General features: G+C 39.6%; 1 protein-coding gene across 1 annotated transcript in view; it reads right to left on the reverse strand.

Moving 5' to 3' along the window:
- LOC114025658 (BDNF/NT-3 growth factors receptor-like) overlaps positions 1 to 15,531 on the reverse strand; it is a 412,069-nt gene that overhangs the window by 83,012 nt on the left and 313,526 nt on the right. Inside the window, exon 14 of the mRNA XM_027839133.1 lies at positions 6,282 to 6,454. Within this exon, the coding sequence (XP_027694934.1) occupies positions 6,282 to 6,454 (173 nt within the window). The remainder of the gene's footprint in view (positions 1 to 6,281; positions 6,455 to 15,531) is intronic.

Consider the following 15,531-nt stretch of genomic DNA (forward strand, 5'->3'; position numbering starts at 1 on the left):
TCTGTCTGTCTCTGTCTCTGTCTTTTTCTGTCTCTCTGTCTCTAAGTATCTGTCTCTCTGTCTCTGTCTGCCTGTCCTTCTCTGTCTCTTTCTCTATGTCTGTCTGTCTGTCTCTGTCTCTGTCTGTCTCTGTCCTTCTCTCTGTCTCTGTCCGTCTCTGTATGTCTCTCTCTGTCTCTCTGTCTCTCTCTCTGTCTCTCTGTCTCTGTCTCTCTCTCTCTGTCTGTCTGTCTGTCTCTCTTTCTCTTTCTCAGCTTCAATTGTTCCCTATTGCCTCTCAAATTAAATGAAAAAGAATCTTCTCAGTTGGGCATTCAAGGCACTTCATAATCTGCTGTCAACCTTCATTCCAGACAGAGTTCACACTACTTCAGGTACTACAAATCGCTGTTAGCTTCTTGACATCATTCAAAAAAAAATTCCAACACCAACATTTGGACAGCCCCTACAACCAGTTCTATCCACTGCCCCATTTTGTCCCTGAGGAGAGAGGAGAAAGTAGTTTTGTGCTTTATGTGAGTGGTGTTCCACCACCAGCCCCTTCTGACTATTAATATGTTACAGTATTAATAATATTGTCAATGACATTAGAGTTAGTAGTTTCAGCTGAGTCAAAAACCAGACTGTAAGAGGTAAAGAAATAAATAGGTCAGGAAGGGAAGCAACAACCATAAGCATCATCCTTCCCCGCCAAACCATCCCTTTTTCTACCATCCTTTTTTTCTGTCATGGACGCCATCATCCTTGGATTCAGTCTCCTGGCTGTTTCTCACACAAACAAGACACTCCATCTCTGGACTGTCGGCATTTTCACTAGCTGCCCCCACAATCTCCCAATACCTGGAACTCCCTCCCTCCTCTTCTCCACTTCCTGGCTTCAGTCAAGACTTAAGCTAAGTCTCAGCTCCTACAAGAAGCCTTTCCCAATCTTTAATCCTAGTAATAATCTAAGATTATTTCCAATTATTCACTCTATGTCTTGGTTACATATAGTTGTTGGAATGTCATCTCCCCCATTAGACTGTGGGATCCTTGAGCTCAGGGGCTGTCTTTTACTTTTTCCAGCTCTTAGCACAGTGCTGGGCACACAGCAGGTGCTTAATAAATGCTTGTTGATTTGACTGTACTAGCTGAGAGAAAGGTTTATTGAACAAAGGTCTGTTTAAAAAATAAAGAAAGGAAGAAGAGATGAAAGCTCAAGCTTAATAAATTCTTGTTAACTTGACTCTACTATCTGAGAGAAAGGTTTATTGAACAAAGGTCTATTTAAAAAAAAGTGAAGGAAGGAAGAAGAGATGAAAGCTCAGATAATGATAGGTTTTCTTTTTTTTTTCCCTTATACTGGAATATAGTCTGCTAAGAGGACTGTGAAGCCCACTAAAGGGCCTGACCTTTCCCCTTCATTAAAAGTTAATCAAGTCTAAACCTCCACACAGCACAGCGAGGAGGGTTGGGGAGGAGAGAGGAGGCTCTCAGTCATTAGAAGAGGTCAGTGGTCCTCAGACTGACCTTCAAATAGAAAAGCACTTATCCAAACTTGCTAACGTACTGAAGGGAGGAAAGGCAGACCCAAACTGGGAAAATCCAAATGAGCAAGTCGGCATAGCAACAGGGGCACAGATCTAAGGCTGCAAAGGATGGTAGGCCCCATCAAGGCCAACTCCCTCATTCTTCTTACGAGAAAAATGAGGCTAAGCAATGATTCAGCTTATAAAGTAAAGTATACCATTTATGCACCTTAAATTTATTTCCCTTACAGAAGATTATTATCTCATCTCAAGTCAACAATCATTTATTGAGTGCTTACTATGTGTCAGGTAGCATGTTAAGTCCAAGAGATACGAAGGTAAAACAAACCAAAAAAAATCAGTCCCTGTTCTCAGGGAACTCACAGGGTAATGGGGAGAGAACATGCAAACAACTAGGTACAGATGAGATATGCACGGGATAAATGAAGATAATCTCAGAGGAAAGGCACTAGGAAGCAGCATGATACAATGGAAAGAACATAACTGCTCAAGAGTCAGAGGACATGGGATCAAATCCTGCTGGGAATACTTAATACTTGAGTGACTTTATGCAAGGCTCTTAATTCCCCTGAGCCTCAGGTATTTTTTTTTTCCTCTGTAAAATGAGAGAGCCAGATTGACTGGATGACTGTTGGGATCTTGTCCAATCATTAATCTGTGACCCTAATTTCATTCAATCTCTAGTATAATGGAAAACCCACAGGACTTGAAGTCAGAGGACCTAGGCTGCAATCCTTTCTCTGATTCTTACTCCATGTATGACCTTGGGCAACTCCTTAAAGGGCAGCCAGGCAGTACAGTGGATAGAACTCAACCCTGAGTCGGGAAGACTCATCTTTCTGAATTCAAATCTGGCCTCAGACACTTTCTAACTGTGTGACCCTGGGCAAGTCACTTAACCCTGTTTGCCTTAGCTTCCTCATCTGTAAAATGATCTGGAGAAGGAAATGGCAAACCACTCCAGTATCTTTGTCAAGAAAATCTCAAATGGGGTCATAAAGGCTCAGACAAGACTGAAATGACTAAACAACAACAAATAAGATCCCTTAACGAACCTGGGCTTCTGTTTCATCAATAAAACAAGAGGATTAGTCTAGATTATATATATATATATATATATATATACACATATGTATATGTGCATATAGTCCCTTCCAGCTTGAACTCTGAATACAGAGACACAACAAACAGTCAACACAGCTGGGTAAAAAGATTCACCACTCTTATTTTATGTCAGGTAACATCTTGACATTAGAGAGCTCGTGGCCCTTCAAATTCTTATATATTCTCTCAATTGGTAGACATCATTCTCAGTAGGTTCCCATCTGGTTAATGTCATTTGCCCCCCCTTCTTTCTGGAATGATTTTAAGCCCCCTCTTTCTCAGGAGTAGTCCTGGCATGCCACTCTAGCAGTAAAGTGAACTCCTTATGGTAAGAGGAAGATGTGTTATCTAAATACATTCCTAACAAAGTCCACACCAGACTGCTCTGCTCTGACCCCTTGGGCTACTCTGCAGTGCTTGCCAGGAAAAGGGAATTTTAGAATCTTGTTCAGAGAAAGCTATCTTCTTAGGAATATAAGAAGGGAACCTTGAAAAGAGCACTGATTTGAAGAGAAACCTCAGGTTCAAAACCCAGCTCTGCTCTTAACTGTGTGAGCTTGGCTAAGTCACCTGATTGTTTCCAAAGCTGATTCCTCCATTGTAAAATGGAGTTGGACTAGGAGATCTCCAAGGTTCCTTCCAGCTCTAACATTCAATGAACCTGGCTGTGGGAGATAGGGAAGGATTGAAGTGGGTTCCATCTTGCTTGGGAAGGGAATGGTCAGCACTGTGGCCATAACAAGCCAATCCTCTGGGATTGAAGAACACTTACAACTAACCTTGGCCCATTCATAAGAGCCCCATCTATTTTTTACCCCTCTAACCAGAAAAAAAAATGTCTAATAACACCTAAGAGCACAAAGAAGGCAGCAAATAGGGAACCGGGGAATTAGGGTTCCATCATGCGTGGTATTATGCAGCTGCTTTTGCCAAACACTACCTAGCATGAGAACCTGACTCTTTTGCAGCAATAAATAATATCCTGCCCCGAAGAATTGGGCAGATTCTCAAATCAAGCAGAGGAGGTTACTAGTTGCTACATGCCCTATATGAGACACCAGATCAGGTGCCTACCTGCTCCTTCTTGAACTTGGATGGGAAGTTGATGGGAGGGTGCCTGAACAAGGGAAGGGAAAAAAAAGGTGTTGAGATGCCTCCAGGTAGATAATATGAGCCCATCCAGAGCACATTTAAACCTCTAACCCCAGCCATTTGATGCATTATGGTAGCAAGACAGGAAAAGAACTATCTTAATTAAGGAGGGTAGCATGGGGCACAAAGAAGAGGGTGGAATACCAAGCCTTCAAACAACAGGGGTAGGTAACCAGGGTCAGTTGTGTGGAAAGGGGAAGAGTTCCACATGATTCATCTTCTCCTCCATGCACCAAGTGATGGCTGATAGAACAGGATGATAATATTTAAACTATGTGATTTTTTTTTTTGCTATTTCAGTAATTGTAAGTAAAACAAAATCAATCTTTAGAAGGAAAACTCATTATACCACAAACCAACTACTCACTGCGAACTTCACCAAATATTTTCTTGACTAAACTTTTATATACATTATTGACCCAAGGCATGGTAAGGAAGAGGGGCTTAACAACTGAAATGGATCATCCATTGAATAAAGTATTGTAAGAAGGTGTCTAGGCAGTCCAAGCAATGATGTTTTGACAAACACCAATAACCCTCTCCCCTTCCAGCATTCTTTCATATATTTAGCTACACTGTGTGCGAAGCAACATGGTATAGTGAATACTAAACTGGTTTCAAGAGGAAGTCCTGTTTTAGCTAGTGGAGACAGGCAGACCTAGGTTCCAGTCCAGTCTCATATACATGCTGGCTTTGTGATTCTGGGCAAGTTCCTTACCTCTAAGGGCTCCCTGCCACTCTCTAAGACTACATTGCAGAAAAGGGTGCCAACTTGTGTTCATATCTAGGAGTCCCCTTATACCAATGAAATGATAGGTCCTTTTCCTATCCCCATTTAAACTACAGATTTTCTGGGTCCTCCCTTGCTTGAATGTACTAAATTGTGCCCTTTGATGCCAGCTCAGATGCTGGGTAGAAGAGCATTCTAGACACACCATTAACTTAAAGATTTTTTTTTAATTGCTAGAAGCTTCATATCTTATATTCTGGACACATCTAATAAGTAAGAGAAGTAAGAAAGTTTTAAATCCAAGTGTTTGTTCCAAGCCCAACACTCTTTACACTATACCATGCTGCCTCTACTCTGGACAAAAAAGGGGAAAAATTCACAAAAAGCAATAGATCATGAGCAATAACTGCTCCAATTTTGCAGAAAGTAGAAGTGGGGGAGGGGGGATAGAGTTTTAAAAGTCATCTAGTAAGAACACTTCAGGAAACAAAGATTCTGAGGGTCAAATGACTCACCTTAGGTCACAGTAACAGTAAGACAGAAATATTTAAGCAAATTCCTACCAGGCTGATCATGAACTTCTTTCTTATCAAACTCAGTTCCCTGCAATTTTCTTCTTGCTTAGATAGCTGATAGTTATTACAGTGAGGAATCAAAACAATAACCATTTTCTATCTCTTATTTTATTTTAGACCCACCACAAATTTCCTTTTCCTTGCTTTGAGTACCTCCTCTCAGAATAAAATGTTGAATGTTTCATTATGCTGGGTTAATTATAGAAAAGGACCATGTGCTAAGATAGTTGATTTCCTTTCCCTCAGTGGAAATCTGACCCACCTCGGGAGTACAATATCTGATCCAAAGCAGGTTATACAGGCAAGCTCTGAAGCCTGCTCCAGACAGTGGTATAGACTTCTGATCACTTTTATTGTACTTATGTTATTTACATATTGGCATACCTGTTTTATCTCTCTAGTAGAATGCAAGCTCTGTGGTTGTTAAAAGGTTTGAGAGACATAGTTTCTTGGGTAATTTAATCATCTTATTAATAATGTCAGCGTGTTTGTTAATAAAAGGATGGTCATTTGGCCATCTTTCTCAGACCAAAGGCACCTCATGGCAGTGTGCTCACAGTTTATATGCCCTTGGAAGAGCAGGTTATTAACTCTGATTGGTTAAAAATTAATGAGAAAATTAATATTAAAATGAGAAGCTGGGCTATATTACAATAAGGATCTTGGAGTTCAGGACTTGGATCACCCAAATCTTGGCCAAAGAAACTTATCAATTCCATATCACTTGTCTGACAAAAGGGAGGATCCACATTTTCCCAGGCCTGTCTGAGCAAACACAATGAGCAGGAATGTACCTATTATCTAAAAACTTAGAATTTCTTTTACTATCGGATTAGATCTTGGCCTGGGTAAATCTTGAAGAGAGATTTCCCACACTAATTAATTTCTGGATAAGGAAGTAGGAAAGGGAAAAAACCCTTGGTCCTAATACAATAATCAGTTATTAATACAAGAGAGAAACAATTATTTCTCACAGCTCCTTGAAGCGAGGATCTGTTTTCTTTTAAACTTTGCGTATCTGTTATTTAGTGTGTTGCTTTGCATACAGGAGATGCTTAATGAATGCTTGTTTAGCTGAATTTGAAGTGAAATATTAGTGGTATTCCATTCCTAGATTCATAAGAGGCAGAAACTTCCCTGGCTTTCTACTTTGATGGGCACACAGCTCTCCCTCTAGCCCAGCAACTGTACCTGAGATATTTGTTGAGATCTCCATGCTTCATATATTCAAAGACCATAATAAGAGGATCCCCTTCCACACAGACACCATAGAATTTCACGATGTGCTCATGCTGGAGATTGGTCAGTAATTCAGCCTCTCGGTGGAAGTCCTTGCGGGCATTTTCGCTGGCATCTTTCAGTGTCTGGTTAGGTGGAAGAGAAGAGCAAAATAATTTAAAAATTAAAAACATGGGTGAATTAAAGTGAGTCTCTGCATAAAAAATAGTCATTTGTATATGAGTGCAAATGACAGAATGTGTAGGAAATTCAACTTAAATAAAAGATTACTGGAAAACACTTTCTTTTTAATTTTTGAGACCATAACACATTAGGCTATGATTGATTATTTGTGTGCACATATTTTTCTCATAGTTTTCACTCCTTTTAAGCCCTTGCTGAAGAGGGATGACATTTAATGAACTCAACTCTCATTAGATGGGTTCCTCCAATATTATAACATATGATCTTTTTTATTCAGATAATATTTTCAGGATCCTTCCTCAGCATATGTTAATGGGATTTTGAAATCAAGAGACTTTCCTGGCCAGGGAGAAATCTCTCTGGCTACAAAATTTGTTGTTGTTCAGTCATGTTCAATTCTTTGCGACTCCATTTGGGGTTTTCTTGGCAAAGATACTGGAGTGGTTTGCCATGCTCTTCTCCAGCTCATTTTACAGATGAAGAAACTGAGGCAAACAGGCTTAAATGACTTGTCTGGGATCACACAGCTAGTCAGAGACCAGTCTGAGGCTAATCTGAGGCCAGATTTGAACTCAGAAAGAGAAAACATCCTGAATCAAGGCCCAGTTTTCTATCCATTGCACCACCTACCTTCCACCTACAAAATTATCATGTTGCTAAAGATAAAAAGACCCAGTATAATGCCAACTGGGCATTTAACCCAGACATCTGTACTTTTTTGGCATCAGATAGCATGCCTGTTTTCCTAGAAGCATTTAGGTGGTGTCCTCCATTTTCTTTATGGCTATATACAAATTGTGCCACCTGTATTATACCTGAGGAGGAGTAGCTGAAGATTCAGGGAGACAAGACTTTATTATTATTAGGATAAAATCTAGTAGTTCCTGTTGTAAACCAGCATTAGGCTTTCCCCCCACTAAATTAGGACTGAATGAAAACATCAGCAACCTCATGTACAGAAAGATAGAACGGTGCAGTGAAAAGGGTGCTGACCATGGAAACATTCAACTTGAATTCAAGTCTGGCTCTGTGTGACCTTGTGTAAATCCTCTGACCTCTCTGAATTTTACTTTCCTCTTCTCCAAAATGGCAATGAAAACAGAATCCCTTATAGCAGCTGGCTGGTGCCATGCAGTTACATAGAGCACTAGACTTGAAGTCAGAAAAGTCCAAGTTTGAATCCTACCTCAAATACCAACTAGACACATGACCCTGGGCAAGTCACTTAACCTCCTACAAACCTCAGTTTCCTCATCTGTAAAATGGAGATAATAATAGCAGCTGCCTCTTAGGCTTGTTGTGAGGAAAAAATGAGATAATGTATGCAAAATCCTTTACAAACCTTCCATTGCAATGCAAATGTTAGCTATTCTTTTTTATTATTAACATTGGCACTTTCCCCTTCTCAGGGTTGTCCTAGGAAGTACTTTGTGAATGTCAAAGCATTATGTGGCTGTGAGCTAGTATAATGACTCCTAAACTCCCTATTCACTAAGTCTTACTTAGAGAACCTGGTGGGGAAGGGAGGGAAGAAGGAGGAGAGGGGAGGTGAGTGTCTCAAGCCCCAACCTTCCCTGTTGCATTAGCAACTTTTAACAGCACAGGTCCAAGGTACCCAGCATATTTGAGATGCAGTCATTTCTTCAGTGAAACTTTGGAAAAGTATTTTTAAAAGAGTTTGTCAAGGACATTCATAATTTAATCTTTAGAGTGTTTTCAGAAGTGAACAAAACAGCACTTCCTGGCTTTGTAAAGAATGGATGTTATGTGGCTCAGGGGATGCTACCTATCTCTGTGAGGCAAGAAGTGCCTTAAGCATAGAAGCTGTTACAGTAACTGCACATTCTGTACTTAATGGCAAAATGAATAGTGGCATCATGCCTATACTGTGATCTTGTGTAGGTGCATGTCCTGAGGAGTTTCAGTACCTGGGCTGTCTGCCACCAAATTGACTTTCTTTATTTTTCTATTATGGTTGCTCATGGAAGAGTCACAAATATGGCCTTTTGGATTTTTTTCCAGAGAAGAGGTGGGGAGGGGTGTTCTATTTTTGTTGTTGTTTCAGTCGTATCTGACTCTTTGTAACCCCATTGGGGGTTTTCTTGGCAAAGATACTGGAGTGGTTTGTCATTTCCTTCTCCAGCTCACTTTACAGATGAAGAAACTGAGGCAAACTGGGTTAAGTGACTTGCCCAAAGTCACACATCTAGGAAGTGTCTGAGGTCAGATTTGAACTCGGAAAGATGAGTCTTCTTGACTTCAGGCTGGGCACTCTATCCACTAGCTGGGGGTGTTGCACACAACATTATATCATTGCTCTATATCTCCTCATCTCTACCTTTTGGAATTTTTACCTTCCTTCAAGGCTCAGATCAGATGCCTTCTTGTAGACAAAGTCTTTCTGCATCCCCTCAGTTGCTAATACTGTCTACCTCTAAATCATTTGCATATATTTCATCTCATTTTCTTTCAGTATACATCGTATATTCCCATGGAATGTGAGTTCCTTGAAGGCAAGACTCTTTCCATTTCGTCTTTGTCTCCCCAGCACCCAGCAATATGCTTTGCTTATAGTAGGTGCTTAATAAATCTTATTTCATTAATGAACCTTTCCAAGCAATCCTACTTTACCCTACCTGTTGATCTGTATCACAAGCTAAGTACTTATTCCAAAAGGTGACTTGATTCTGTATTCTAGGACTCAGAAAGTCAGGTGGGGATAAGTTAAAAAACCTTGAACTTTCTTGGGACAAAAAACTAAGGAAGAAGCATGTTGCTCCACGGGTGGATTGCCTTTGACTGAAACTGAATCCAGACAACTTGATTTCCAGGACAGAAAAGCCTTGTCCTAAAACTCTGTTAAAAAGTCATTCTACTTATAGCATTGGAGGACACTCTGGGGTAAGTAACTGTCATTTCTTTCAATTAATGAAAGTTTTCTCTGGTCCATCCAATCCCCTGGTGTTACACTTCACCCACAGACATAACACCAGTTTCTCTTTGTAACATTTCTTCTTCCTGACCATCATCTGCCACACGCTAACCCCATCATTGAACACCAGGATTTTCTTATTCCAAGTGTCAACTCTGGAACTTTACTGTTTCTTTTTGCTTATAAATTTTTTGACATCTCCATAACTGACATGACTTCTGAGGAAAATCCCAAGGGAGCTTCCTCACCTCTTGCTCAAAATAGTCAAACAGTGCATGAAGTATGCATTGATTCTAGCTAGACAGTGTACTGGGGAGTGAGCTAAGTTTGAGAACAGAATTGAAAGCTTCTGATGGTTAAACAGGGGAAGGTAGGAAACACAAGAAAAAACTCCTGATTATCTGAAATGTCTGAACAATAATGAAGAGGAAAGTCTGGAGAAGAAACTTGGGACTTTAGTAGAGAAACAGACAGTTATAATTTAACACGAATAACTGCTATGCTATAGGTAGAACATGTGACCATTATACCAGGCTCTGAAAGGGGCATGGCACATAGGGGGGAAAAGGGGAAATTATATATATATATATATATATATATATATATATAGTCATCTTTTATACTAAGAATGAAAATAAGCATTTATTAAACACTTACTGTGTTCCAGGCACCGTGTTAAGAGGTTTATAAATATTATTTAGTTTTATCTTCACAACAACCCTAGGAAGTAGGTGATCTTATTATCCCCATTTTATAGTTTTGGAAACTGAGGCAGACAAAGGTTAAGTGATTTACCCAGGGTCATTGACCTAGCAAGTATCTGAGGTTCATAGCTGAACTCATATCTTCCTGATTCCAAGCGCAACACTTTTTAACCACTACACCACCTAAATGCTTCTAGGAAAACAGGCATGTTATCTGATGCCAAAAAAGCACAGATGTCTGGGTTAAAAGGAAAGAGAAAAGAAAGATTTAGAAACTTATTGCTAATTTCTAAACCAGGATTTAACATGGTACAGGAGAAAGAGTACTGTTGTTTTTCAGTCATTTATAGTTGTGTCTGACTTTTCATGACCCTATTTGGGATTTTCTTGGCAGAAATATTGGAATGGTTTGCCATTTCCTTCTCCAGCTTATTCTACAGATGAGGAAACTGAGGCAAATAGGGTTAAGTGGCTTGCCAAGGATCACACAACTAGTAAGTTTCTGAGGCCAGATCTGAACTGCAGAAGAGAAGCCTTCCTATATTGGATTTGAAATCAAAGGCTGCAGGGTTTACATACTGGCTCTCAATGTACTGTCTCATGATCTTAGGAAATTTACTTCTCTGACTCTTAATATCTCTTAATTTTAATGTCCTATTATTTATGGTCACCTCTCTAACTCTTAATTTCCCCATCTGGAAAATGATGAGTTTGGAACCTTCAAGGTCTTTTTCCAGCTCTAAATCTGTAATCTTGTCATTCTAAGATACAGGAGGAATTCTTTGGTTAACTCACCTAAGTTCTTTGGGCTCAAGATTTGAAAGTAGAACTTTTCTTATCTATACATCTTTTGGGAAAGGCTAGAAACCATCAAACATTTTTTTCTAAAATGTTCCATGGATAATTTCTTAAAAGACAAAGGTGCTAAACCAAAGAGGACACTTTAAGTAAATTCTTTCAGGGAAAAACTAGTTAAGGATTTGACAGTAGTCATAAATGTTATTGGAAATGACTACAAGATACTAGTTTAAAAATCCTAGTTAGGGGCAGCTAGGTGGCACAGTGGATAGAGCACCAGCCCTGGAGTCAGGAGGACCTCAGTTCAAATCCAGCCTCAGACACATAACACTCACTAGCTATGTGACCCTGGGCAAGTCACTTAGCTCCCAATTGCCTCACTAAATAAATAAATAATCCTAATTAAAGGAAGAAGAAACAAATAGCACAATAATGAGAAATTAATTTAGAAAATGTAGATTTCAACAAATTTAGGGCATGAAAAAGGGGCCAGTAGGAAGAAAAATCTAAGAAACAAATGAGATTAAATAAGTTTTCCCTAGAAGTCCTAAAAATGAAAGGAAATATTTTATTGTCATGTTTTTATTTTGTTTTGTTTTCCACCGTAGGTCTCTCTATTTTTCTCTAGCTGGAAGTACAGTAGCCACTCATGGGTCAATCCCACTGCTAATAAGCACGGAAGCTTTGACTTGCTCCATTTCTGAGCTGGATCAATTGTAATCCTTGGGCAGCCTAGTGCCTTCCCTCTCTACCACTACCCACCACCATCTTGGGGGCTTCCCATATTGGTGCTGGACTTAATGAAGACACTGATTGACTTCCACCCTACTGCAGCTCAGAGCTCCTGAGCTGAAGTGATCCACCAGCCTCAGCATCCTCCAGGAGTACTTTAGACACATACCACCACACCCATGACAAAATGCAAGGATAAATTAAATAAAGAGCTTTTATTCTACCCTTTATCTTGCCCATAAGAAATTCTCAGCTCTACAGTTGGTAAGTGTGATTTAGGTCAGAGGTGTCAAACTTGCTGATCACATGCTCTACAAAAAGATTGCAGCCCAAACCAATTAAAATGTAATTTGGAAACGTTTAACAAAGTAAATCAAAATACAATAAAATATATAATGCTAATTTGTAGTTTTCCAAGTCAATCTGTAGCCTACTGGTATCTTTCTCTATATTATCAAGTAAATGAGGTCAAAGGGTCTCATCCAAGGCTGGTGCTGAATAGCTCAGGATCAAAATAGGGAAACACATTCACTGGGAAGCTAGAATTATTACCAGCTCTGATTTTATTTAAAAGCTCTGTCAATGACTTATTTCATGATGAAGAAGAGGGTGAATTTATGAAGACTGTCCTTAATAACTCAATAACTCAAATGAGTTCATATAATGATCATATAATATAATATCAGTCCCAAGGGACCTTGGACCAAGCCCATCTTGTCCATAGCACAGCTTAACAATAATCCCCTCTATGATATCCCTGGTAAGTTTTTATCCAGCCTGTACTTGCAAGAACTCCAGTGATGGAACGACTTGTGACCCCCAAAGGCTGCCCATTCCATTTTGGGAACAGCTCTAATTGTCAGAAAGTTTTTCCTTATATGGAGCCAACATATGCTTCTCTGCAAACCCCACTCACTATTACTGGTTCTGGATTTTGGGACCAAACAGAACCAGTTCCACTTCTATATGAAAGCCCACCAAATATTTAAAATACTTTGTGCGTCCCTTCTACATATTCTTTTCTCCTGGCTAAAAATTGCCTTAGTTCTTTTAACTGATCCTTATGTGACCCCGCCTCAAATGCTCTTAGCCTTCTGGTCACTCTCCTCTGAAGGCACTTCAGTTTTTCTCCAGTCTTCCTACAACCGTAGCCTTTGGACCTATACCAATACTCCAAACACTCCCTAATCTCATTAGGGCAGAATACAGTAGGATCACCATTTTAACTATGAAAGAGAAGAATAAGAATTAAGGTGACATTGATAAACAGAGAAGTCTGTTGAGAAAGATGACACTTGATATGGATAAGGCTAAGATGAGAAGGCTCCAGGACCAAAAGTATACAAGTATATGATAGATAGGACAGCAAGGTGCCACAACGGATAGAGCTCTGGGTCTGGAGTCAGGACTTCAAATCCAGCTTCACACACTTACTAACTGTGTGTCACTGGGCAAGTGACTTAACCCAATTTAGCTCAGTTCCTCATCTGTAAAATGCACTGGAGAAGGAAATGGCACACCACTCCAGTATCTTTGCCAAGAAAACCCCAAATGGAGTCACGATAAGTTGGACATGACTGAACAACAATAATATAATAGATAAAGACAAGCTAAGAATGTATTACTCAAGAAAAAAGACCTGAAGGCAGCAGTGTACTGATAAAGGTTTGACAATCAGCTCACTGGTTAAGTTTCAATTTACATTATTAACATTTTATGCATCACTTTCTTAAGTCTAGAAATCAACATAATAATAAATCAAGCCCTGATTTGTAGCATTTTCTGATATCTAAGGTATCATTGCTCAAAACTGAAAGTTCTAATTGTCAAGCGCTGTTTGAACTATCTTCAGCACTCCCCTGGAGAGGTATCAGTGGATTGGAAGCTGAATGCAATGAGGGTGCTATTGCTTTTTTAGCACTGGGGAGAATAGGGGGAGGATGAGTCTGTGATTTCAATGTAATGTTATGTTATTTAAAAATAAAGCAAAACAAAATGAGCCATGTACCACAATTAATAAAATCTTACAATGCATTCCATTAAGAGAGAGATTAGAAAGCAGTCCTTCCATTATTTATGGTATTACTTGAGTACTTATTGGAGTGATGAGTCTGATTTGCATCTGCCCTTTTTTTTTTTTAGAGATTTGGCTAAAGAAATTTGTCTCTGAAGAAGAGTTAAGAAAACTCTCTTTGCTCTTTGCAGATATCAGGGACAATGGGTACGAAAGGGAAGTATGCATTGTCAAACTCAGGCAATATGTTGGTTGGTGGTACTGAACTGTCATTTCTTTCTTTTTAAAATGTTTGTTACAAAGAGATGCATTTATTTGGGAATGGTGGTGATGTAAAAAACAAAAGAGGTCAACAATTTTTTGAAGATTAAAGCTGTAGCTAAGCTGCTCTGTTAAAGTCCTACCCCTGTGGTTCTTTATACCATAGAGGTGACCCTGGGTTTTCAAAGACCATGCCAGCAGAGTCCAAGACCTGGCAGGGCCTATTCTCAAGATGGAAAGATTTTGACTAAAGGCATGCCAATGAACTCTGCATCTGTTGTTCAGAGAGGCTCATCAGCAGATGGCTGACCACCAGGTAATAGATTTTGGGGTCATGGCAATTCATGAAAATAGTCAGATATACTGTCAACTAAGACATGGGGGCATTGTGAACTGTGTCAGAGGCAGAAGTACCCAGACCAATGAAATCAAAGATCTTTTGAAGTATAAAATTAATAAACTGGCTAAGATTCATAAAAGAGTCATCAGAATTCAGTTCAGTAACTTCAACAATCAAGGTACTGCACTAGGTACTAGGGATAGAAGATAAAAAATTATGTAGGACATAGTTCCTTCAAGAAGAAGATGATCTATGGGGGAGAGGCAGGGAGGGAGAGAGAGAGAGAGAGACAGAGAGACAGAGAGACACAGAGAGAGAGACAGAGAGACAGAGACAGAGAGGGAGGGAGGGAGAGAGAGAGAAAGGAGAGGGAAAAGGGGGAAGGATGGGAGGGAGAAAAGGGTTAAGAAAGGGAGGTAGGGAGACACATTCCAGGCACTGTGCTTAGTTCTCGGTATACATATAAAAGATAATAAGTCAACCTTCAAGGAGCTTACATCTAATAGAGGAAGACCGCAAAAACACATGATACAAGTTAGAAAGTGCTTAAGCCCAGAGGAGAGTTTAAAGAGAATGTCTTGAAAGATTTATGAAGTCTCAAAAGAAAGGGGGATCCATTGGTTCTAATTCTTCTTTACATGACTAATGCGAAAATATGTTTAATATGAGTGTATATGTAGAGCCTATATCAGATTGCATGCTGTCTTGAAGAGGGGGGAGGGGACGGAGGCGGAGAAAATTTAGAATTCAAAATCTTATGGAAGTGAATGTTGAAAACTAAAATAAATTAATTAATAAATTTTAAAAAATAAAAGAAAGAGGGAATCAAGGACAACTTCAAGAAGGAGGGTGTACATGGAGACTAGGAAAAGGGAGAAGAAAAGTCCATTTTAGGCATGGAAGATCCTAAGATCATAAATTTGGAGCTGCAAGGGATTCTCCAACCTTTCATTTTAGAGATGAGCAAAGTAAGACCCAGTGAGGCTATGCATCTTGCCTGAGGTCACATTGGGAATAAATATCCCAGGCAGGACCTGAACCCACACCCTCTGACTCCAAAGACAGTTGTCACATCCTGTGTACCATACTGCCTCACAGCCCAGGTGGCATATTTAAATGCATGTAAGTGGAAAAGGGCATGGAAGGATCAGGTAACAGCTAATAAGATCAGTTTGGTGGGAAAGTAGGACTGTGAAGGAATACAATGCAAACCAAGTAGAAATGGTAGGATGGAGCCA

This window comes from Vombatus ursinus, unplaced genomic scaffold (assembly GCF_900497805.2).
Source record: "Vombatus ursinus unplaced genomic scaffold, bare-nosed wombat genome assembly UNPS02014832.1, whole genome shotgun sequence".
NCBI lineage: Eukaryota > Metazoa > Chordata > Mammalia > Diprotodontia > Vombatidae > Vombatus > Vombatus ursinus.